This window comes from Schistosoma haematobium, chromosome 1 (genome assembly GCF_000699445.3).
Source record: "Schistosoma haematobium chromosome 1, whole genome shotgun sequence".
Lineage (NCBI taxonomy): Eukaryota > Metazoa > Platyhelminthes > Trematoda > Strigeidida > Schistosomatidae > Schistosoma > Schistosoma haematobium.
The window spans coordinates 70,910,500-70,937,926 of NC_067196.1; the positions used below are offsets into that span (position 1 = coordinate 70,910,500).

General features: G+C 31.5%; 2 protein-coding genes across 2 annotated transcripts in view; one reads left to right on the top strand and one right to left on the bottom strand.

The window, feature by feature from the left end:
- Positions 1–5,035: 5,035 nt before the first annotated feature.
- On the bottom strand, positions 5,036–5,867 carry MS3_00000905 (uncharacterized protein). Its single transcript, XM_051208484.1, has one exon. It carries the CDS (start codon positions 5,505–5,507, stop codon positions 5,208–5,210), a length of 300 nt encoding a protein of 99 aa, XP_051075036.1. The 5' UTR covers positions 5,508–5,867; the 3' UTR covers positions 5,036–5,207.
- Positions 5,868–19,156: 13,289 nt separating this feature from the next.
- Positions 19,157–27,427, top strand: part of MS3_00002020 (uncharacterized protein) — an 83,626-nt gene continuing 75,355 nt past the window's right edge. Inside the window, exons 1-2 of the mRNA XM_051209578.1 lie at positions 19,157–19,582; positions 27,090–27,259. Coding sequence (XP_051075037.1) covers positions 19,346–19,582; positions 27,090–27,259 — 407 coding nt within the window. The 5' untranslated portion in view covers positions 19,157–19,345. The remainder of the gene's footprint in view (positions 19,583–27,089; positions 27,260–27,427) is intronic.

Consider the following 27,427-nt stretch of genomic DNA (forward strand, 5'->3'; position numbering starts at 1 on the left):
AAGATCACTAAATACTGTATTAATATGTACCATGTGGAATATAAAGTTATTTTGTAAGTAGTCTTTAGTAAAAGAAAAGTTATTTGTCTGAATGAAAATGAATGGTTTCACTCTAAATTGAAGACGATAAATATGTCCAATTAGTGTACGAATACCTCTGTCTGGGTTAATGGGGTCAAGGGAATGGTAACGATGTACACGTATACCAGGTTCTACGCTGCGTTTGATTGACTATACCATAAGGACAAGTGTCAAACCAAATAATTCCTCTTTAAAAAATCACAGGCAGTTGTAAATTGTCGTTTACCCTTCTTTATAAAATATTGATATTGAAATTCTTACGAGATGGAAAAATGCAACTGAAAATGAATCCTTAAAATAATCCTGATAAAGGATGAATTTGAGAGAAATATAATAAATGTTATTTTTTTTATAAAAAAGATCATTTATTATAGATCTTAAGGAAAATATTGTAGGGAGAAAACTTTGTCTTGTAAAATAGGTGCAAAATCTAGTACAGATTATCAAGAATACATGAAAAACAAACAACGATTCTAATGAATTCGAAAATACAATTAACAACATATTGCTGCATAATTAATTATCTTATTCTGAACTAAAAGTACATAGATGCATATAAATATAAGTTGAACTAAGATTTATCTTACTTATTACTTGCTTACTTACGCCTGTTACTCCTCGTGGAGGAGCATACGCCGCCCACCAGTACTCTTCATTCAACCCTGCCCTGGGCAGTCCTTTTCAGCCTTTTCCAGTTGTTATTCGTCCTTTTCATATCTGCGTTCATTTCTCGACGTAGTGTGTTCTTCGAGTCCTCCTCTTTTCCGCTTCCCTTCGGGATTTCGAGTTAGAGACTGCCTTGTGATGCAGTTTGATGATTTCCTAAATGTGTGTTCTATCCACTTCCGATGTCTTTTCCTAATCTCCTCTTTAGCTGGAAGCTGGTTTGTTCTCTTTTACAGTAGGTTGTTGCTGATAGTATCCGGTCAACGGATTTTGAGTATCTATCGTAGACAATTGTTTATAAACACTTCTAACTTTTAGATGATCGCTGTAGTAGTTCACTACGTAGAACTGTCTTGACATTCGTTTTGAAGATTCTCACTTTGATAAAGATTTATCAGTCATCCATTAATAGTAACTGGTTACTGTTATGACCCATCAAGCCAGCAATGTGCCTGATGAGCCAAGTAATTCAAGATTGTGATAAGCAGTGATTTTTTAAAATGGTTTTCCGATTAAATATATATTACCGTGTACGAGTCTTATTGTCTTAGGAAGCGGAGGATTTAATTGGATTTATTTCTCTCCTTTTATGTTTTAAGAAAACTACAGATATGCAGTCATGCTGGTGAAATATGATAATGATTGATATAAACTATGGAAAATTTGGAAACGAGTAACATAACCTACTTCTTATAGACTATGGAGCAAACTAGACTTTCTTATCGAAGTTTTTCTTGCACACACCTTCTGAATATCAAAACGACATTTCAGTGTTGGGAGGTTGGAGGTAGTCGACGACCTTCATCTATCTAATATTTCAACATAGTGCTTATGATATATAGTTACTTAGACCAGTGGATACATTACAGCTGGTTTGATAGAATCTGACTAGTGGTAAGGATTAGACAAACATGGGATCGGGTACTACTTAATGATCAGTTAATGTTAACCAACATCATTTATGATCACAGTTGAATTCAGTACTAAGTAACTTATTAGTTAATTTATTTGTTCATAGGTCATATTCCATAACTTGGGTAAATTTAAGGAACTACATAAAAACAATTAGCTTTAACGAAAGTACAAATCTCGGTTTTCAGACGAAATGTTTCAAAAAAGAAGTTTGCTGCTGAACACTTATTGTATCAAAACAATTTTTCTTATGGTGGATAAATATGTATGTAAATATATACTCCGAGTAAAGGTATCTCCAATCGGTTGTTTCGGTTAACTATGATGACAAATTGATAATTCCTGAAAACGAATAGGAATGAAGTTTCATAGATGTAAGATGTCGGTTGAATGTGGTCGACAGAAAATCATGGACCTAGGTTTCATGCTATTTTATACTCATCAGCAAGATATGTCTATAATCTTGAGTGAACTGTTGCCGCTTTTACCCAAATTCACAGTCAGAGATATTATCAATGAGTTATTCGAGCTGCGACTGATCTGATGTAGGACCGAGCTATGTTAACAATTAGTTGATTATTGAATAGTGACCAATATCACGTTTGTCAAGTCTTTCTTAGTGCCGATCACATTCTATTGACTTTATCATTCACCTATCATTATTGAATTATTTGCTATGTACTTTTCATAAGTGATTAAAATATGTGGAGAAAAAAGTGCCAACTAATGGTTGTACGGTATAATTTAATTTTCATCAGCATTAGATATCAGTATTTACATTTTCTGTGAAATAATAGACAATATTTGACCTTTGCTGTGTATTATTTAATTATTTTGTTAAACATATAAGCATGCATAATACAGATTTAATAACTTGAAATGACTTTTTAGCAAATTTTCAAGTCATTTATTTATATTATTTAGTCATTCGAATGATCGAATCTACACAACATCAAACCATGAATTATTTATACTTTGATTATATAATAATGTAACATATACTATAAGTAGAGTTTATTTTAAAGTTGAATTATGTTATGATGGTTTAATTACATTTGCTTAAATAACTTTTATAGTTCATTTCATGATTGTTATTATTATTATTATTTTAGTTTTGTGTATATGGTTAGTACTTCTCTGATTTGGCTAGTCAGTACAGATTAATTTGAACACATTGAAAGGCACATATACCAAATGACTAGTCATAGTCGGTCATAACCTATTTTATTTAAAACTTAAGTTTAAATCATTTAGCTGCAAAAATAAGTCAATTACAATACTAATTAATATTACACTTAATAATACATGTTTACATGTTTAAAGTTCTCTCAGTCAACAAAAAACCAATCTAAACTCTGTTACATTATATAATATCAACTTAGTTGTATTGATGGTAATTAATCTAAAATGAATTTTAAGTTAATGTAGACGAGATTCTTCTTGGATGTTATTTTAAAAGAATTTGGTTATTTATTCTCTGAAGAAGTGGCTTACACTAAGTCACGAAACGTCAGAAAATCCAATTTTTCTACTCATTGGGATATTACAAATATATTATTTATTTATAAAAGCACTAATCGTTTAATATTGTCTTATTTGCAGAATATTAGAAAGTAAAGTTTTGAGATTCAGCATTTCGGTTCATAGAAACTGGAATGTTAGTAGCATAAAATTTTAGCAGTACTATTGTGGTGTGTGCTACTTATATTGACATAAGTGGTAGATGATGTTAGTCGTGAACAGAATGTCTGGCAGCAGAGAGTCAATAGAATCGGACAGTAAAGAATGGAAACAGAATGCAATTTGTATGAAAATGCAAGAACAACGAATTCTGAGTCATTTTGAGACAACTGGTGGACATTTTGGAAATTACGTATTTACTATTTGATTGTTAGATTTTATTAACAAGTCCTGTAATTGTGTGCTGAATACATTCGATTATTCCCACTCATGTTCTGTTCACTACACTATCAACAAAGGAAATTTGAAATCTTAAGTTTATTAAACTTTAACACAGTTGTATAAATAGTATATTACAATCCTCCACTAATGTAAATTCCTACAGTTTCAAAATTTCCGCAGTAAGACTTGTATCAACAATTGTTCAAGTGAACTAATATAAAGTATGATATTTAGCACTGTTACGCGATCAGATGAGGTTTAGCTAAAGAATAGTGTGAAAGATCGTGTTTTGTTTGACCCCTTGTTTGCCATAATTGTAGAAATTTATTGCATAGAAAATACACAGCTCTTTTTTCTAATTATTAGGTCTTTTGGTTTACATATTGTTACGTCCTCTTCGTTTAGCAGCATTCAAAACCAATGAACTTTTCTTGAAGTAGTAAATTTGACATTGAAAAGCTCAGATTTTTATGTTAACCTGACTGTTACAAGGAAAAAAAATCTGATTAGGAGAAACACATTAAATTTATAAAGCAGAGCATTGGCCATTTATACTAGTTTTACTCTTTACTATTGATCTTACCTATTATTTTGTTTCCTTTGTTTTAATGACACTAGATTACGTTGTAATCCCTTATAACATAGAAAGTATTCATTTGGTGACATGCAGCGATAAAAGGGGAGGTAATAACAGATATACTGGTTTTGTGATGGAGTAAGTAGATTTGTTTACTACCATTATAGCAAGAATAACTTGAAATGAAATAGCTTGCCATATAATGTAAGACTCCATTGCTAGACCGTAACATGTTCTATCAGTATAATAATGAAAACCATGATTATTTTACCTGGTTTGATACCACTAAATGTAAAAGTTATTCCATATAAGTATTTTGAATTTGATAAGTATTTGGTGGAAACTGTAGTCAGTAGTGTATTTAGTCAGTAAAGTGTATGTGTAACGTGTTCCCTGTTTTTCTGGATTTTATTATGAATTCATAACATTCATTTTAAATGACATAAACCAATCTACCACAGTTCCTCCATTTCCACTCTATTACATTATTCTAGATAAGTTAAATTGTTAGTGAAAAACGAAGCTTTTTTCATACTGAAAATACACTTTCCGAGGAAATGTGAAACGTGAAACCTGATATAACGATAGATTAGCTAAAGTGACAATTACTAATAAGATGAAGAGAAATAATCAATATGACAAATATATCCACAGAAATATTGACAATAAATTCAAGCCATACAGATTCAGACTCATCCTTTAACATTATCATCTTTCTAATCATTCGGAAAGGTACATTCATAAACTTAATTTACATTTCAGAAACTTTAGCTACCCACAACTTAAAACTCAAATTGAACTTACAAAAACAATTTATGCGATCCTTCTCTTTAACATGAATTTAGTTTCTTATATTATACGAATAGATCGTTTTGAATTAAAAAAAAACGTTTGTGATAGGCGAAACTATAATTAAGCTTCTCAAACGATGTGAATCCGATAGAGTAGACTGAAATCGCTCATGAACAAGTGGTAAACAGCGACCTTGTAGTTTCTTTAGAAACTTTCTCACTCCAGTTGACGTAAACTGTTCGTGTGTATAGAACCATTTTAGTTGTAGAACCAATCTTTAGAATATATAACTATTATTATTATTATTAGCTTGATTCAATATTATATTTTTGGTAAAAAATAGAATTGTCAGCACAGTATATTTCTTACTTTTTGGTCGATCCTGATGATAAATATTGAGTGATCGCCAGCTAGAAGTTATCAGTCCAGTCAATCGACATCCAAATAATGTACATTCTTTTCGTTGCATATTGCCAGCAAACACAATATCTCTGGTTGGGCCTTTTGTAACTTGTACAACGAAAGGTTGTAGACTTTTCAGAAACGTACCTGAATAGGTTATGCGATTAATAGCCATAATGATGTATTAAATCAAACAAAATTAGATAACTTGTTGAAATATTTAAGTGGTAGGGACAGGTAGCTCAGATGGATGTCACGAATGTGCATTATATCCAACGTAAGTGCAGTAGTTTAAGATAAAACAGACAAAATTAAGCAAATATATAATGATGTAGAAAAATATGAGTAGCCGAACGATATGCATTAAGCTCAGTCAACTAAGAAAATAAAATTTAGGACTAAAAATGAATGATAAGGAGATTTAAACAATTGAAGGAGAGCTAGAAAAACGAGGCACATAATGAATATTTCAGTTACCGGGACAAAGAAAGAATGAGAACGATTTCGTTTTCGATGCATTACTCAAATTTCAGGCGATTGAAGAATTAGATCAAGACTTTTTCAACGTGAAGTTTTCTTGGTACTTTTGTTTTATTGTATCTAGGTTGTAATTATATTAACAAAAGTCATGAAATAAATGGATTAATATTGTAGTGAACGAGAACACAAGTGGGGATAATCAAATGCATTTGAACACAAAATTACAGAACTTCTTAATAAAATTTGGGAACCATTCAGTAAATACTTAATGTGCAAAATGTCAATCACTTGTCTCAAACTTAATTGTTCGTTAATCGCCACAGCAATCATTCTTTATTTTCGTTCTCTTTTCTCGCTCTTATTAACCTTTTGCTGCCAGGTATTTCACTTTCGACTAATGATACGTACTACTTATATCTGTCGACATCAGTAGCACACACCACAATATTTATATCCTACAATAGTTGTTCTGTAACACTAAATATCCAAACTGAAGATTTTGCTTACAGTTTTTTTAACTGTTATATCTTGTTTCTGTAGTATATTTCGACTTAATTATTTTTTATTAGAATACCAACACTTAGTAACTGTAGGACTGTCATGATTCACCTTTGTAATGCGGAGAAAGAAACTAAATATTTATGTCATTTCTAGATCATCAGTAAGCGAATCCATCTACAGGAGTCTGAAGATATAATATTTTAATAGCACAGTTCGAACTTCATTAATCCAAGACAAAATAAATTGATTGACATCTATGTATTCATTAAAATTTATCTTTACAAAGTCCGTAAACCTAAACATTAGCTTCATAAGTATCTTATTCCAAATTTTCGTCATGTTTATATTACTGTTCAAATTCATATACAGATAATGCAACAGAATTGTTTATTTTATAATCATTGTTTTCATTTTAGTCAGGAAAAAGATATTTATTTGACATCATAAATCAATTTACAGACAGATACAATGATATTGCATTTGTCATAAAGTGTGCACTGATATCAAATTGATATATATTTCAGTAATATAAGAGTAAATCAACAGTATACAAAAAATAACATTAGATAAATAAGTGATTTGTCAATGATTAGATAGGAAACAGTCACATATACAGACAGGAGAGAGAAATACTGGGGGAAAAAATAGGAAATCGGTCGATGAAGATGTGAATTTTCATTAACTGGGATGGTTGAAATGTATATGACGTGTATCCGACCAGCGTTAATATGGACTAGTGATGCTAGTATCAGGTTGTAAGATAGATTTTAGCTGCCAGACCAAAATATGGCATCAGTTAGTCACGTCTGTCGGTGATAACTGTCTGAATGAAAGTGGCGAGATAATTGCGATTACATGCTGATATTCGATGATTTGTCTCGAAATCATTCACAGTGGTAAAGCTATATACACTCTTTGTCTTCCTTTATATATTGAGTTTTTAAATTGTTCTGTACCTTTAAACTCATTTGCTTGCAGGCTTAAATTTTGCCCCATTTACTTCGGTATAGACAACTAGGTAGTATCATTTATCTTCATACGACAATGCAGCTCAAAGCTGAGTGCGTGAATTTGTGCTTGATGAGTTATAAAACCTTCTACTATTACCTATTCCACTGATTTGGAATTAATCTTGACAATTTCATCCCATTATGCTGATGTAGAGTGTCAATTTGAACTGATGTATGTATATTGACTGATTCTATGTTGCGTACCAATGACCATATGAAATGAAACTTAAAAAATCACCATAAGTAAATGTGATGTGAACTATTATGGCCATTATCTTTCTTAATTCTTTAGTATTATGGCTCACATGCACTCACTCCGATTTACTACAGTGTCTTTATGAAGTACCATAATATTCTGAATAATACTATTTACAATTCATATTAAAACAAACCGACTGATCATGTTCAAACTCACTGCTTTAGGGATCTATTTATTATCACCTAGATTACATGACCACTTTCTATCCAGTATTCTCATAAGGTGTTAATGCATTTGACTCTTTAAATTTAATTGTTTTGATAACATACTTAATTTTAATAAATTTTAACAAACATTGATCTTTTTGTAGTCATGTCTTTATGAAGCATTCTATGGTCATAACAGTATGACATAAATTCCGACAATATTTTAAGTATATATGGGTTGAATTAGGAAGTTAATATAGTTAAATAAAATCAACAAATAAATCAATAAGGTAGACCAGATAAAAAAGCAAACAAAAACATAAAAGTGGAAACCAGTCAAAATGTATAAAAGAAACTATAGTCACGAGAAATAAAGAGTGGGTCTTTGGTGCAACTCTGTGTCAAAAATATACCACTGCGATTATCTAATTCAACGTTAGTATACTTTTAAATATTCTTTTGTGTTTGTCAGTAGGGAAATATCTCTCCAAATTTCAGAGAACGTTTTCTAGTATAATTTTATGATATAGTAACGTGTAGCCCGGGTAAAGGAGGAGGGTTGGGTATGAGGTCGGCAACCCTATCCCGTGGAAAAAAATATTGCCAAAAAAACGCCAACTAGATTGAAATATAGTTCGACGCAACGATTTAAAAACAGAATCATGGCTTAGTATTTTTAATATGTGTATGAGTGCTTACTGTATGTGGGAAAAAAATTTGAAATAAATCATTTGAGTGGATGATTATCACTATGATCTTAGCTTTCATCATGCATTGTGATTTATTATTAAGTCACTGAATATAAATAAATCACATGGGCAGTTACAACTGATATTGAGTGTATCTTGTACTCCCTGACTGATTATAATTGGGTACTAATTTATAATTTGTCAAGTTAAAGACAATTTGTTCGCTAAATTAAAATACACTGTCTGAAATTCCTTGCCTTTGAGCAGCTGGGAAGCTCAAGACAAAGTCATCACTACATCTTAAATTACTTGTTCCTTGTTACGTTTCAATTAGTAATCTTTAACGATAAAATCTGTTCATAATTTTCTGATATTCTTTACAAACCATTCGTTTGAAAATATTACTCGGAATTGTTATGTTTTGAAAATAGTTCCATATATAATATGAGAGCAACGTTAAACATGTAGCGTTCATCTGGAACTCGGCATAATTTTTATTGTTATGAAAGCTTTATGACAGTCAACCATTTAAACACATATTTTCGCTTAGTTCAAGCACAATAGGAATTATTTTGATGGCCCGAAATCTGACACCAATTAAATCGTATGAATGATTGTTGTCAAAATGTACATCCTGACTATCCTCGTTTATATTTATCGACTTAACTCGTGTTAGTGAATAACGGAATTAAAATAAGTCAAATATGAGAAAGGATCTCGAATACGTATATTTTGTACAATCAGTGATCCAGGCAGACGATCAAAAGTACAATGCGAAACGAAATGATGCGCAGTGGAGAAAGCATGTGGGTCAACTCGATTTGATCAAGCACTGATTGATATTTATAGTCAGGCAAAAGTAAGTTATAGACATAAGATGAGTAAGATAAGAAATGCACACACATACGCTTACATAAAAACAGCCAAGGTTGACAAACGAATAATTAACAAGGTCAAAACGTAACTCAAGAAGAATGGATAAATTGGACTGTCCAGGAGCTAGAATAAATTATGTGGGCTTAGCATAGTAACCGACACTACATTATTATTGTTAAGGGTTCGCACGGCTTTCTTACAGTTTTTAAGATCAAGATTTCTAATAGTATATAGATTTTTGTATTTAAATGCAAGGGTTTCTAAAGTATCTATTTCCCATTTTAATCGTAACTATTAAAATTATTGTTGTTATCTATCTGGGGGTTAAAGGCGCCACCAATTACTACACATACCGAAATATTCATTTATACAAATTAATAGAAATAATATGGCATGAATGTTACAGTTTTTATCTAAGAATGCTATGGATATGAAGAATAATCACAGTCATGGAAAGTGAGCATTTATGACGCTCATAATACTATCGGTACTATCATTGTTTTTTGACGGAACACTTAATTGTATTGCAGCTTATTTTTATATTTACAGTTAATAAATGCTACTTGCTCCGGAAAATAATTGTTTTCGAGAAAGTGAACAGATGAGAATGATAGCAATTTGGTACAAAGCTTTAGATGGACGTGAAAGTTATAAATTAATTTGACTTATACACAATTTAATTACAGATGTTCAAACAACAAATATCTATCTCATAATCACTTTAGCGAATCTAACATAATAGATATTAACTTCATATCTGTTAGGCGAAATAGATACTTGCAAACTGAACCAATGTTTAAATCGCATTTACATTTACAATGATTATAGGATACCAAGAATCCATTAGCGATAAATCAGAAAAGTTCCTTCACTTGTAGACCAAAATAAATAGGAAAGTATTGTTAGAAAAAATGTATGTCAAAGATTGAATACTTAGAAAATATTTGTTGATATCGTCACAATAATTGTCTGGTAATTTATATCCACTTACTATGTAGTGACACACTTCTGAATATGTCATTAGTTTGATCTAGAAAAGAGGAAGACCAAGGAATACAGTTCGTCGGAAACTGGAAGCAGAATCGAAATAATCAATAGTAAATGGAATCAAATGGAAAGGAAAGTTTCATGAGAGGGTTAGTTGGAGAATCCTTGATGGCTGTTTATGCTCCACGATGGGCAACAGGCGTAAATAACTGAGTAAATTGTTAGATATATACATCTTCACATCATAAGAACCTATTTTTTTTAAATGCACAAACTCCTATTCTCATTAAAACTTTAAAGTGAGAATTCTGTCGTTTTCCTAACTAAATAGTTTCCAGGTTATATAAAAATGATCAGTTTTTTTAAATAATTTTTGACGACTTTACCTTTGGAAACTCTTTTCTGTATTAAACAACACTAAGAACAACTTTTTTGATTATTTAGTTATTATAAGGAAATTTTCACACTTATTTTTTTTAGTTGATTATAATCCTTCTTTTGACATATTCATTTTAAGGAAACCATCTTAATGATTTTGTACCTTATAAATACAATTTAATTCTAAAGTATTCCGGCCGGTAATGATGATTAAACAACAACGACAACAACAACAACAAAAACCATCTTTATATCATATCAAATTCTAATTGTATTTATTATTGATAAATTCTAAAGTTGTATGTTTAAATTAACAATGTCATACTTCCGGTTTTTGAAAATAAACACGTATTTAAATGGTTATAATAGTTGTGTTACTTTTAAAAAACGCTTAGTTATTATATACATTATAAGTATTTGAATGTTGCCAAAACAATATTAAATTATCGATTGCAGTTTATATTTATACTTCATTTAAATATAACAATAAGTTAGACAATATATTCAACCTTGTAATGACTGGTTCGATGTTGAACCTATATAGCTTATGTTAGCTTGTGGATAAACCGACTTATCTATTCCCCGTAAGCTATATTTTAACCTTGTTTATTATTCGCTTGTCAACCTTGATTGTTTTTATATGAGCGTATATGTGTAGATTAATTATCTTACTCATCACATGTCTTTTACCTATTTTTGTGTGACTATAAATATCTATTCACACTTGAATGGAGTTGACTAACACGCCTTCTCCACCGCGCATTATTTCGTTCCGCTCTCTTTACTTCCCCTTTCTTTACTTTTTTTCTTTGATCGTTTGTCTGGTTCAACGATTGTATGAAATACACGTGTTCGAAATTCATTCTTGTATTTGACTCATTTAATTCTGTTATGAACTAATGCGATTTAAGTAGATAATTATATGCAAAGATTGGTAATATGTATAATTCAATAACAATCAATCATATGATATTATTGGGGTCAGATCACGGGCCACTAAAATCTCATTACTGCATAGTTTTCTGCCGTATCAATTGTTTTTGAATAAACGAGAGTGATTTGGTCGTTGTATTTTACGATAAGAATTTAAAATTCTAACGGATTTGAAATTTTTTCGACTTTTTGACCGCTTTGTTAGTCAATAAAATAAATAAATAGACTATCAAATGGTAATACCTACCGAGTAGACTGTTCTATGGCTGCATATATATATAATATATATATCACTTACTGTCAGTTAGTTTTATTACGTACCGTTTAGTATCGTTCTGAATTTTTACTGTTTAGCAAAAGTCCTATTTTTCATATGTTTTTACAATCCAGTCATTATTAAGTTACTAATGATGAATTTATTACAATTATCCATAAACGTTTGGTTTGAAACTTCTTAGAAGATACACAATTTCTAACTGTATTTTAGTTAAAAATTAAAATATCTTTAAATTGCTTAAAAAAGCGGTGTATAGTTCTTCTATTCACATATGCTATTAGTAAAATGGTTAAATTTTAGCTATAAGATCACTCTCTTTGGAACGAAGTTAACGCATATTTATTGAATTGTTTAATTTCAAAACTAAATATTATTATACCGTTAAACCATTCAAGCAGGAGCTTTCGTGTTTCAACAAAAATGATTTTACTAACCATTCATCATTTAGGAAGTAACTTGAAAGGTAAATTTGTTACTAACCAAGAACAATATTGATTGGTGTGCTATGAAAGATTAGAAATGAGATTACTTTTTGATGTAGGAACAAGTATGATATTAACAAGCTGTTGAGCCACTTTTATTGACAGTTTAGATCTAAAAAATTTTTGAATTCGTGAATCAATTGAAATTAGACCACCATAAAAAACCGCGGGCAGGATCGTGGATACGCACTGCTGAGGAGTTCTATACTAGGACGAAACGGCCTTTCAGTGCCTCCAGGTTTTCCATGGCGGTCTAGCTTCAACTGAGTTATGTATTCAACTATTAAATTACTGAAATATCCACAAACCCCTCTTCTGATAAAGAAATATTCCGTTTAGTTTACTGCTCATTCAAAGTTAGCACTTAAATATATCTTACTATTGGAATTCCACTGAATAATAGGCAATCCAGTGAATAATGGCTGCTTAAACATGTTTAAATATCGGCTCTGTAAATTTTGTCACAGACGTATATTGGCGACCTAATGATTAATGGAGACCTAAACCGTTCAGAAATCATGTGTTGTTATATATAGATTCATTTAATCCCGTATAAAACAGCCATATGGATGTAGAAACGAATATAAATGAATAAGTTCCTAGTGTTAAAACACATTAACACTGAAAACTAATTGTCAAACTTGGATAATTCTTTTTTTAATATATGTGTTATTCATATATGCTCATTGAAACACAAGGAATGAATAAACCTCATAATCTTTTAAACACTTCAATCTCATCGTTCTGAATTATGAATATTTATTCTATTTGTTCAGAATTAAAATGTATTCATATGGCTTTCTATATTACACTCATACTGTTTGGTAATCTGATTATAATATAAAGATGTTATATCAAGGGGAAAACTAGACAGGTAATTACAACAATTTTAACGGCCTACAGAGCTGCTCCAAACTCAACTGTCTCAGATGGAAAGTCTCTTGCGGAAGCCATATTTGAAAGACGTATCCGCACTATTTTCAGTGTCATGTTGCCACCTAAAATAGTAGATGGGCATAGACTAAATCTTAACATTCGAAGTTTTAACGTTGGCGATAAAGTGTTTATTAGGTCTTACCTAATCTTTTCCCCGGATATTTAAATAATTTCTGTCTTTTATTTTTTAAAAAAAACACACACACCGTAACTACATATATTTGCATAGGATTTTTAATTATTCAGTTGTTTAGTTTATCTGTCACAAACACAGAATGATATAAAATTGAGATGATTCATTTATTTCAAATACTTGGTTATTTAGTCATTGTAAATTAATTTTAGTCCTTCAAATAAACTTTATATCAATATTACATAGGGTTCTAATTATTAGTTAAAGTTGATATGGATTGATTATTGGTTACTTAATTAGTTATGATATATATTTGGTCATTTCTAAATCAATGAAATATTAGCTAGTAGTCACATTAGAATGTTTGATTCAGTTAAAAAAAATTTTTACCGTGTTCAGAAAAACACACCGGTACCTAAATAGTGGAAGTACGATGTTGTAAATATTGTCCAGACTTTTGTCGTATGGAACTCAAAACAACTTTCAACCAATATCAAAGTGAGAATCTTCAATACGAACGTCAAGGCAGTTATACTGTATGGAGCTGAAACTTGGAGAACTACAACAACGATCATCAAGAAAGTACAAGTATTTATAAATAGCTGTCTACGCAAGATACTCAACATCCATTGGCTGGATACCATCAGCAACAGCCTGCTGTGGGAGAGAACAAACCAACTTCCAACTGAAGAAGAAATTAGGAAAAGACGATGGAAATGGATAGGACATACATTACGCAAATCGTCAAACTGCATCACGAGGCAAGCCCTAACTTGGAATCCTGAAGGGAAGCGAAAAAGAGGAAGGCCAAAGAACACATTGCGTCGGATAATAGAAGCAGATATGAAAACGATGAATTACAACTGGACGGAGCTAGAAAGGATTGCTCAAGACAGGGTTGGATGGAGAATGCTGGTGAGTGGCCTATGCTCCTTCACGAGGAGTAACAGGCGTAAGTAAATAAGTAAGTAAGTTTTGTCGTATGAAAAATTCAATAACTTAAAAAATTATGATTTATTGAAAGATTTAAATTTCAGAAGTTATCACTGTTGTCCAGACATACAGTGACTTAAGAGTCATCGTTAGCAAAGACTTAAAAACTACTGCAGACTGCAGTGCGATAGCCGCCAAAGGTTTTAGAACCCTATGATCAATACGTAGGGCCATTAGTCATGTCTATGCTAAACAATTTTTGACTTTGTATGCAGTATTCGCGCATCCTAAGCTGGAGTACTGGATACAAGCGGCTAATACCTGCCTAAAAAGAAACAGTGAGAGTTTGGAAAAGGTTGAAAGAACCGTAATTAAGCTGATTTCCGTAATAGAAAAGCTCCCGTTTGATGCTCGACAGGCTAAACAAACCTATTTCATATTGAAGAACCAGAGGCGACTTGATCACAGCTTTTAAATTACTTAGTGATAAATTTCCATCTGATACGCCCTCATTTTTCTAGTCTTCCAGAACATTAAATTTGCAAGGACACTCCAAAAAGTTCACAAGCCCAGGAGAAATTATTTGTAAGCTGATTATTGACTTTCCCATTAAATGTAATTCATTAACTCAACACGTGATTAAATTTCTATCTGTCGACTTTTTCAATAGAAAGTTGGATCGACTGAGAGACTATCATTGCCAGGACTAACACAGGCCACCTAGCTCCCTATCCTTTACAAACTGAAACTTAAACTGTCATGGTATCTACTGTACAGTTCTGAAGAACGTATAAATTCCCAAGTATTTTGTATTATCGGACTTAATGGAATAACTTTTGCGCTATGGTAGCTCATAAAATAAATCTATACATAAATCCATATTTGAGCGATTAAGTAAGATTATAGCTGATAATTATATTGAACAATATTTTTATTTCTGTGTTTATGGTATACCGATTTACAAATCTATTAATATCGTTTTTCGATACGTTTCATCAAAATTAGATACAAAATAATATAATGCTTAAATTCAAGCATAAACAACAATGGTTTTATTATATTGTAATAAATAAGTCTGAAATGGGTGAAAAATGTAACCTAATAAATCTAAAAATTCCTACTGACCATTGGTTACAGTAAATTTTAACCGATTAAGTAATGTTTCTAATGATGTGCATCAAATAAAGTCGCTAGAAGAAAAGAATATAAAATTATAAAGAAAACGATTATCAGTGATAGGAATTCATTACATACTACAATAATAGTGTATTGTGCAAAATATGTGTTACAGAAATTCACATTGAAGTAATTCAATCAACAGTCAATCCAGTCAACCGATCACTGAATAATGACCAACACCATTTTTGATTAATCCTCTAGTGTTGATCGATAATGATTAATCAGTTATAGTACCTCAGTCCCATAGGTCAATCAAGGCTTGAGTAGCTCAGTGGTAATGTCCCAGAAAATGAAACTGAGTGGTTTGACATTAAACCCATCAAGGATCACAAGCTACTTCAAGATTACAGGTAACTATTCCTGATGACCAGCAAATTGCACGAAACCTAGGTATGGGAACGCCTAAAAACCACGTTTCAACCACCTAATCACTATTGAGAGGTCCAGAATAACCTTTTACTGTTCAGTTTTTTGAAATAAATAGAAATAAACATTGGAGTGTCTCATATCGGTAAGCTTTCTATGTGATATTTTAAAAGGCTGAAAGAAATGTAGAAAACTGATTTCCTTTGAATGATTCCTAGTAAAAATATATAAACTGAAATTTATTTAACAATTAAGATTCAAATAAAGAAATCGTTTTCCAATCTCTTTGAGAAATAATACAATTTACACTTGAAATATTTTGGTAGATAAATTTACGCTAATAACATTCTATGTATTTTTGTGGTTGAGATTATGAGTCAATTGAAGCTAGACCACCATGAAAAACGTAGAAGCACTGAACGGCCGTTTCGTCCCATTATGAGACTCCTCGGTAGTACTACTACTAAAATTACTATAAAATACACAAAAAAGCCCTCCTGGTATTAAAATTCTATGTATTTTTTAGGCGAAACTTTGTATGCCTCTGTTTTTATGATATCAAAATACATAATATGTTATATTCAAGACGATTCACAAGTTGTAGTATTTGTAAGATTGTTCATTGTCATAAGATTTTCAATAACTTTTATATAATTTCTAAGAGTAAGTGAAACTATAAATATACAGATTAATGTTGATATGAAAGTTTAACATTCTATATTCTAACACAAACTGTTTTTGTGGGGCCCTTTATTTTGTCGTCATTTAGATCGGACGATGTTTGTTGACGGGCTCTCCACATTAGTGGCCCGAGATCTGACTCCAAGGAGATCGTATGAATGTTTGTTATCGCCTATCCTCGTATATAATCATCGACTTAAATCGCGTTAGTCAATAACCGAATTAAATAAGTCGAATAACGAGAATGGACTTGTGAATACATATGTTTTGTAAATAGAGCGAATGCAATAGAACGAAGCAGGTAAATCAACTCCCATTTAACCAAGCGTTAATCAATATTTATAGTTACACAAAAGTAAGTTACAGACACGTGATGAGTAATGGGATAAGAAATGTAAAGACACCTACGCGCTCATATAAAAACAATCAAGATTGATAAGCGAATAAGTAACAAAGTAGGAATGTGACTCAAGTAAGATTAATAGAATGGGTTGTCCGAAAGCTAGAATAAGGTATATGGGCTTAACATAATAACCGACACTACAGTGTATTGAACATCATTAAAACACCCTATTACCCTTCACTAAAAAGGTTATATTCGTACGAAAATGAAATTAACTCTCTAAACCAGAATGTCAAACAATGTTATCACCTAGGTTATCTTAATCTTGAGAATTTCACTCTTTTTTAAAGTAAATGAATACTATATCAGAAATGAATATCTACTTAGTTCTATTTTTATACAAAAGTAGAAAAAAAAAAGAAAAAAATATAACTTTAGAATAGTTTCATTTTCTATATTGGATTTCTATAATATAATTGCTTTCTGTTGGTTACATTCATCTAACTAAACATTGATTTTTGCTTGAATTTATCCATCATATAAATGACTTATTTAGTTGATAAGTGTACTAGTGAATTCGTAATTGTTTTTTTTTTTGGTTACTTAAATTTTTTTCTGTTCATAACAAATAAAGTAAGACATTAAGTATACACTATCATTCAAAAGATGGTTTTCTTCTTAATATAATTCTTATTTCTTTTTTAAATAAACAATATACATGAAGATAACTAAATTGTATCATTTCATTCAATAGTTTGTTTAGTGTTGTTGAAGTATACCTACAAAGTATAAACAATTGAAAGTTTTTTCTAGAATGAGAAGTAACCAGTCGATAGATATATGGAAATGAACTTGATTATTTTATTAAGTAATATTATTATCTATTAATATCAGATGAAGATATCAACATCTGAGGGGAAGCATGGGATAAAGTGGACAGCTAGGATGCAACTATTTTTATTTATTTATTTTAACACATAGATATTGGTACAAGGAGGCACCAAATACATATGCGCCACAAAAATCTCATTCGATATGTGTGAGGGCTGTGATACTGCCCGGGTGCCCAAACCGAAGCAGGATGCAACTGAACGATCTAGATTTCAAAGATGATCTGGATCTTCTATCGCACACGCAACAACAAATGCAGGAGAAGACGACCAGTGGAGCAGTAGCCTCAGCAGCAACAGCAGCAGAAGCAGAAGTAGGTCTCAACATACACAAACGGAAAAGCAAGAATCTCCAATACAACTCAGCATGCAACAATCCAATCACACTTGACGGATAACATTTGGAAGATGTAAAAACCTTTACATATGTGATGGGCAACATGATTGATGAACACGGTAGATCTGATGCAGATGTGAAGGCACGGATCGGCAAAGCAAGAGTAGCATATTTACAACTGAAGAACATCTCGAACTCAAAACGATTGTCAACCAACACCAGGGTTAGAATTTTCAATACAAATGTCAAAATAGTTCTACTGTATGAGGCGAAAACCTGGAGAACTACGAAAGCCATCATCCAGAAGATACAAGTGCTCATTATCAGCTTTCTATGCAAAATACTTCGGATCTGTTAGCCAGACATTATCAGAATCAACCAATCGTGGGAGAGAACAAACCAGATTCCAGTGGAGGAAGAATCGCTAGGAGTGGATAGGACACACACACACACATTGAGTAAAGCACCTAACTGCGTCACAATGCAAGCCCTCACATGTAATCCTGAAGGTCAAAGGCGAAGAGGAAGACCAAAGTACTCATTGCGCGGAGAAATGAAGACAGACATGAGAAAAATGAACAAAAGTTGGATAGAACTGGAAAGGAATTCAGAGTGGGACAGAGTGTGTTGGAGAATGCTGGTCGGTGGCCTACGCTCCATTGGGAGTAACAGGCGTAAGTAAGTAAGTAACTATCTATTAAGAATAATATTTATTACCTACGAGGCTTATTCTTAACAGTGAGATGGTATAAAGTAATTGGTTTTACTTTTAAAATCACTTGGGTAAAGGTAAGTTTGGGCTTTTTCACATGTAAAAATAACCCTATTTTATACTTGACCTTTTTTTATAAGGTAAAAATTTCTGTGTAAAATCAAATAAGATTTGTATTGTATACACTATTACTTTTGTTGTGTCCAGATGTGAATAAGGTAAACTAATCATCAGAGAGGAAAATCATTCACTACATAAGTGCACATAATTATAGACTAACAAAGGTTATACATTGGCTGTAGACATACATGTCTATATGTTTAGATTGATACAAGTGTAGTTACACATGCTTTGTGCAACACATAAATACACATAAATATATATAACCACAAAAGGCATTGGTAGACAGTACTGACCATTATTAGAATGATTGTCTATTGAAAGTTTATCTACGTTATCGGATTATTTTGAGTTTATTTTCAGAAATGCAAAACCTAATAGGAAAAATTTATACAAATTGTATATACATTATTCTGTTAATATTATTATATGATGTTCAAAATGGGTTAACTCAACTAAATCCATATTTCCAATTCATACCACAAAATGATAATTTACATACTAAAATATATGATTATTCAAAAGGATTTGATGAAGATCATTTCACCCATGAATTACAATATCCGATCCCAATATATGAAACACTAATCAAAAAAATCACTGTAAGTCATTGTCATTTTAGAAAAGAAGATAATGTCTATAATATTTGGATATCACTTTAATAATAATTATTTTTTCTATTTTGAATCTCCTAAAAAACTCATCATGTTTGTTAATCTTGTAATAAGTACTAAAGGTATGATATAAGGTTACTTTTGAGTGCTTAGTAGACTAACTTAAGGTAGGAAACGCTAAGATATGAGACATGTTGTATTAATTTGATAGTAATTCTTTTTATTACCCATTCACCAGCGATAATGATGATAATGATTTTAATCCCAAGTTTTGATTTATGACGCTTAAAATACTTGATAAATACAATGAAATAACTGTCCAGCACTATGTTGCTACTAGAAAGGTTTGGGAATGTACGATTGTTGATACTCTTGATTCAAATTTGGTCAGTCTTTGTTGACATTTGTGAATCCGGACACTATTAGCAACAACCAACTGTGGGAAAGAACAAACCAGATTCCAGTGGAGGAAGAAATTAGGAAGAAGCGCTAGAAGTGGATAGGACACATATTAAGGAAAGCACCTAACTGCGTCACAAGACAAGCCCTCATATGGAATCCTTAAGGCCAAAGGAAAGGAGGAAGACCAAAGGACACATTACGCCGGGAAATGGAGATAGACATGAGAAAAATGAACAAGAATTGGATGGAATTAGAAAAGAAGGCCCAGGACAGAGTGGGTTGGAGAATGCTGGTGGGCGGCCTATACTCCATTAGGAGTAACAGGCGTAAGTAAGTAAGTAGTGAATCCTGAGTGAACCCTTCTGACCATCTGGTCGAGTTTCATGGTTAGTAACTATGGAATAATCCTGACTTCTAGCAATCTAACAAATATCATACTAGTTTATCAAGTTACCGACCATTCAAACTATCTAGTTCGTAGGACAATGCGTTAGGTGTTTGAAATGTCAAGTACTAGGCTTCAGTTTATGCGTGAAAATCAACGTCGGGCTGTGAGTACATCAAGATGAGGAGCTCTAAATAGGAAGAGATGCGCATCCTATATCCCACTGTTATCTATCATTCATTTATTCAGTACATAATTTTGTTTTATCTCTTACTAACCTTTTATTTATTAAGTTGGCACATGATAATTTAGACGCTAGTTGTTGGAATTATGTATATATACTAAACTTAGTTTAATACGTGAAGAATCAAGATAGTTTGGAACTTCGGAATAGTTTAATATGTAACAAAGGCGAATTTCATTTAAAAGAAAAATACTAAAGAATTTTAGGTTTGTTGCGATCATCTATGACGTAGTTCAGAAAGATTTCAAATTTAATATCGCTCGGATTGGCCAAATTATTTAAATTTGTGCATTACTAATGACAAACTGTTCAAACATATTTAACTGCACTAAACTTTCAGAGATAGACCTTCAAAACATGCAATAATGAATGGTCAACTAAATTTCTTGTCACGATATTGTTTAGGAGGGCATAGCCCTAAAAATAATTTGTTTTCGAATGGAATACTTGTGAATACATATTTCTCCAGACTATATAACATTATAACAATATATCAAAAGACTAGGAGGCTCAGGGGGAGTTTTGTTCTCTGAGCTGGAATGTTTGGTTATGGAGTATTCATTGTTCTTCTGAACAACATCATCAGCACGAACTCTAAGTAGAAGGGAAGTGTTCGAATATTTCCACATTTGACTCATAGCTTCTACTGTCGACCTCAAACCCGATTTGTTATTGTTGATCTTTAACCTGTCATTGTCTACCTTTAATTTAAGAGATACAATCAAGACGAGGATCGAGGTTGACAGAACAAGCTGTGAGTCAAATGTGGAAAAATTCTGACACTTTGCTTCTACTTGAAGTTTGTGCTGATGATGTTGTTCGGAAGAACAGTGAAAACCCCATGACTAAACACTCTAGCTCGGAGAACAAAACTCCATCTAACTCATCCATCTGACCTACAAATCTTCTACACCATCTCAACACTAAGAGGAAAATAATGAACAAAAGTCAATTCAAATATAGAAAGTAAAGAAAGTTTACTAGTTAGATCATCGTGGTTGTTTTTCATTGTTTCAAAGAATTAAACACACCGATTCATTTCACCGGAATATATGATGAACTACCTTTTTAAAATGTTTGCATCCAATTAATTCTATTGACATACAAGATTATTTTCCTCTGCATATATTGCTTTTTTGACTATTCTGATAAGTATGATATATGCAAGTTAGAGATTACTCCTCAGTATTCTAACAGTAATTTGTTTAAAATATTATAACATATCAGAACCGCAAATGTATCTAGTTTATTCATAATTTATTGGTAAGTTATTCTTTACCTTGAATACTGAACATATAATCTATTAAGTCCTAGATACATTTCTAAATGATTAGGTAGTTTTTCAGTATATCGTCAGGATACTAAGTACATTCATTTCCATTTAGTACTAATATAGTTTTTTTGCAAACTTACCATAAATAAAAAGAAACTGATATATCCTATCTACTTTATTTATCTGAATATTTCCTTTAATCATTCGTCATAGACAAATTAAATATTATTTGTAACCATCACATCCTGTAGATTGATTATTTCAAGTATTGTACACAATGAGTAATTACTGCTTGTCTCCATCACAATACTAATTAAGCTTTTACATAACAGGTGTTAACATCTGTCTTAGTAGTTACACTACTGAAAAATAATCAAAATAAGTATATTTCTAGGTTTCACGTTTATAATTATAAACATCAATACAAATTACTTTTACAGATTGTTAAGTTTAAAAAAAATTATTCACTTATTATGAATTTGAAGCATTAGATACAAAAATTGTACCAAATAGTTAAGGATACAAAAGTTGGTGTCATTCATTAATATCTATTTTCTTCATTAAATGAAATCAATCACCCGAAAGAATGATTGTTTGGTAATTGAATCTTATTCTTAAGAGTCAAAAAAATAGTTAAGAAAAATTCAATTCCAGTTCTGTATTTATTACAAATAATAACCCTGAATTCAATTTTCTTGAGAGTATATCTAATTTCACAGATTGAAATCATGAGTCGATTGAAGCTAGACCACCATGGAAAACCTGGAAGCAATGGATGGCCGTTTCGTCCTAGTACGGGACTCCTCAGCAGTGTGCATCTGTGATCCCGACCCACAAGATCCGAACCCAGCGCGAACGCTTAGACCTCTAGACCCCCTGGTAATAATTATCATGTGCTCACTAGTGACTGACTTCAAGAGATACTCCTGGAGTTCTAGTGAGAAGCCGTTACCAGTGGAGTTCAACTAGGTCTGTTGTGAGATATCAGCTCACTGTAGACAATGGTGTACGGTGGCGCAACTTCGTGGATTGGTTGAAGTTAGACATTAACACCAGTGGATGCCGGCTCAGTGGTCTAGTTGGTTAAGCGCCTGGCACGAGACTGATAGGTCCTGGGTTCGAATCCCACGAGGCGGGGTCGTGGGTGTGCACTGTTGAGGAGTCCCATACTGGGACGAAACGGCCGTCCAGTGCTTCCAGGTTTTCCATGGTGGTCTAGCTTCAATTGACTCATGATTTCTAAAATCTCCACAAACCCCTTCTGATAGTATATCTAATGTTAAACAATTTGATATTTTCAAGAGTAGGACTTATAAATGGCAATTGAAAAGGTAGCTTTATTGAGTTTTACTACTTAGTTGAGCATTGATTGTAATGAAACAATCAGTTTTGTACACTTTACTAATTTATTTGTTAACTATTATCACTCATATAGAAAGTTAATTAGTTTTGGGGTCTAATTTTCTGTAATACTAAAGTTCTTCTGTAATCTGTCTTGTTACTAAATGATCTTATGTGTTTTACTAATAACAGAAAGTTTTTAATGGACAACTGAACTGGTAATATTTTTTTATTGCTGCAGAAAATGCAACTCTAACTTAAATGATTGAATATTTAGGAAAAAAAGGGCTACAATAACATTTAGATTTCAGCAAACGAACTTTAATGAAAACTCTCACTTAGTTAAAATTCAACGAAACTTGCTTAGATTCATTTAATAAATTTACGTTGAATCAGTCTTTGTAATTAATGGTAAAACGAGTATGGATATATATATATATATGGATATATATATATATATATATATATATATATATGGATATATATATGGATATGGATATATATATATATATATATATATATATATATATATATATATATATATTGACCTTATAAACAAATGATTATAAATTATGCTAAAAGTTTATGTCTCATAGTATTAAATAGCCATCTGAACAAAACCACTTGTTTGTAAAGTGATTTTAAAAGATGATATGATTTACTTAGACAGCATGTATTAAACTGTCAAAGTACTAGGGTCCTACACCAATTGATCCCATTTGCAAACAGGTAAACAAGATATATAGTTTATCTTAAACGAGTTTGTCTACTATAAAAACTGGCATCTATATTTTTACTAAACTAATGTAATAATAATTATTGATTCCAATCGGAATATTAGACAAGTATGTAAATAAGACCATATCACTGGACAAATATTTACCCGGATAACAAAATCTAATCACTATTTGTTGTTATACTAACTGTGAGCCAAAATGTATATAACAGTCTCAATAAGAATAACAATATGAATTAAACACTATTCAAAGTTCACCTTATTATTGTGTACTATTTTTGAAAACACAAACAGTTTTTATATATATTTATACGAGTATACAACAATAATTATGATGCCTTATTATTTTGGATGGAAGTGTCCAAAAGGCTCCGGATTACATAAGCTCTTTATGAAGTTTACAACTCTGAAAAAACTATACACTGAACATTAACCATCATTAATTTGTAGCGTCGGGTCGAGTCGCGGTTGGTTATGATCACCGCAGGAAGACTACGTGCCAGTTAACCGATAAGATCCCCTATAAGCCAAATATCAGGAGGGATTTGATGGCTGTAGTGGACATGTATTCGTTGGCGATCTCATGGTATCCAAAGAATACCGAGATCGTGCCAGGTTACAAGTGTGGTTACTGAGCGTAACCGAATCCGTGCAAGGTCACAATCAACGGAAGAAAGAATGTCTTTAGTACAGTTAAACAAACAAGTGCAGTAAAACAGTCACTGGTACAAGTGGTTATAATAATAATTGTTTCCATTAAACCAATCGCGTTCTCTTGATAAAAGTAGGTCACTACAAATTTATAAGATCAGTTTCACTTTAAAGAAAATAGAAAACCTTTAAATAATTTAATTCTGAATATAAACGGATAGAACAGAATGGTAGCTTATTTATTTAATTTAAAAATGATATATCCCTTCATTTTGAATATTGACTTATTAAAGATTCACCGTACGTTTTGCCCATATTAAACTTTCCATAGTGGTTTTTTTCTTCACTATATCGTCACCAAAATCCTTTAAATAACATTTTCACAAGAAAATGTAACTTAAAATCCTAAAATATTCTAAAGTATCTATTTGATAATTCTCCGGTAGCTCAAACAACTGTTACCGAAATATAAGATTTATAGGTACGTCAATCAAAAAAATACAATATGGTGAAAATACAGTAGATTGGTGACTTTATAAACATATGCGTGTAAGAAAAGGTCAACATTGGGTAGAAATAGTAACTAAGACATAGTAATTACTATTTTTTTCACTAAGGAAATTAGATTTTAAGCTGGAATAACAAGAAAAAAAGAGGTTTATTATTACCTATAATGATGTTACAAATCAATGTTTAAGACTTATCGTATGATAAATCGTAGTTGAAAATATAAGCTATTTCAAACTTCTTTTTGCCTTTCACGAGTATGCGTGTAATTGTGTACAACAGTCTAACGCTGATAATTACTGAATTAATTTATATTCGTAACATTATCGGTGTATTTCATTTGGAACTAATGAAATTTAAAGTCGGTTCACAACAGTTGTTGATTAACAAACACATAGTTCTTTCTGTTGCTAGACACTATGAAATGCTTCTCATCGTAAGTTCAGGTGGCTTGGATAATTTAGACTTTTGAACTTGATTTGTTTACAATTACATCTGGTTCGCTAAAGGCTGTACCAAAAGCAAGTGTTTAACTTGCTCGGGGAAAAATGATGTTAAGTTTAATGGTTGGATTTCTTAAACCACTTATTAGCAAAACATTTGGTATGACGACAATGTTTGGAATCGTAGAGGAGATCCAAAATGCAAATGTATTGAAGTTAATCGATTGAGAACATCTTTGAAGGGAAGGTAGGAATGATTCCATTGTTTAAGTGTATTATGGGTATAACCTTTTCACTGCATAGCTTGTGTAAGCGAACTTGGGAAAATGACAAGTTAGTATGTTCTGTAAACGATACTGACCGTTCTGATTACCCTGACAAGATTATATGTTTTAATTAAAAGCTATGGTGGGAAGTACAATTAAATTACCATTTTCTTATACAATTCCAAGACTGAATTATTGCTTCTCACCTTGCAACTTTGAAAATTTCTGATTTTATTAAAAAAATTCCTGACAAATATTTTCAAGTTAATTGGTTTTATGTTGGATAATTTAGTGAAGAATTTGAATTGTTCAATCGTCGTAAACTTTCGAGCAAACATTTCGGGAAAGTTAATTGTTTTAGATGTTTCGATTATGAAATCCTTGAAGCGGAATGAGAGAAGAATTAAAAACAATGATCAACATACTACGTTTAAATCAGTGTAATTGAGCTATGGAATACCAGTTAATATGTTGTGATTTAATTAATATTAACTGTGTGAGGGCTAGCGATATTACCTCACCACCACTACACATATATTTTAATTGTTCTTACAGTCACGCATAAAGACCACCATCTCATTACTTAAAACTCTCCCTAAAATATTCGGAAATGTGCTTAAACGATATTCACACATCAGTGATATAAACTTTATTCGAAAATGCTGTGTTTCAATGACTCTATAATTTTAAATATTTATACGTATGTAGAAATATTTTTCACTGTTGGATACGTTATTTACAAACTTTGGTTTTGACTCATCATAAACGTAGACACTGTTTCCATGATTATCAACTATATGATCTCAAAACACCATAACAGAAGACTCGTCTTACTGTGCTGAACAGCTCACAGGATACATTAAGCAGAACGGAGATTTAATTTCAGAACTAATTTTTACTTCAATTTCTTATCCCTTGTCTAGAAACAAATGAGTAACTAGACATCAACAGATCTTTGAGTAGCAATGTTTATGAGCTTTCAAAACTTTCGTATTTCAAAACTTAATAATAATTTTTCATTTTGCTCACCATCAAAATGTGATCACATGAAGTACATTGGTTATTCTGTGACTATTTATTCGTTCAACATAGACAGTTATTGAAAACTAATGTTAGACAAATAATCAGGCTCTTATTCTTACATCTGTAAAGACGATAGCAAAACATTAAAAGATGCAATGTTATACATAATAACACTGGAAAATTTAAATTATTAGAATTTGTATACTTAATTATTCTTTTACCAGATCCGTAAAAATGGTCTCCTAGCACTAGATAGCATTTCTGATGATAATTTGCCATCACATTATCCTGTCAATACGAGTATCACAAATCAACGATTACAAGATTTTGATGGACGATATTTAAGCATTTTCAGTTCAGTGAATGATGGAAAATGTGGAAGAATTAGTGTCACGTAAGTGCTTTAAATTAAATTTCCAAATATTAAATATAGGAAGTATATGTCTATATGCTATAGTTTTAGCAGTTGTTTTTACTAACGCCTAAATCACCTTTGCAATTGAGTTAAACTGTACTAAACGTTCTGTTGAAGGTGGTTTTAGTTCAGTTATTATTAATGAAA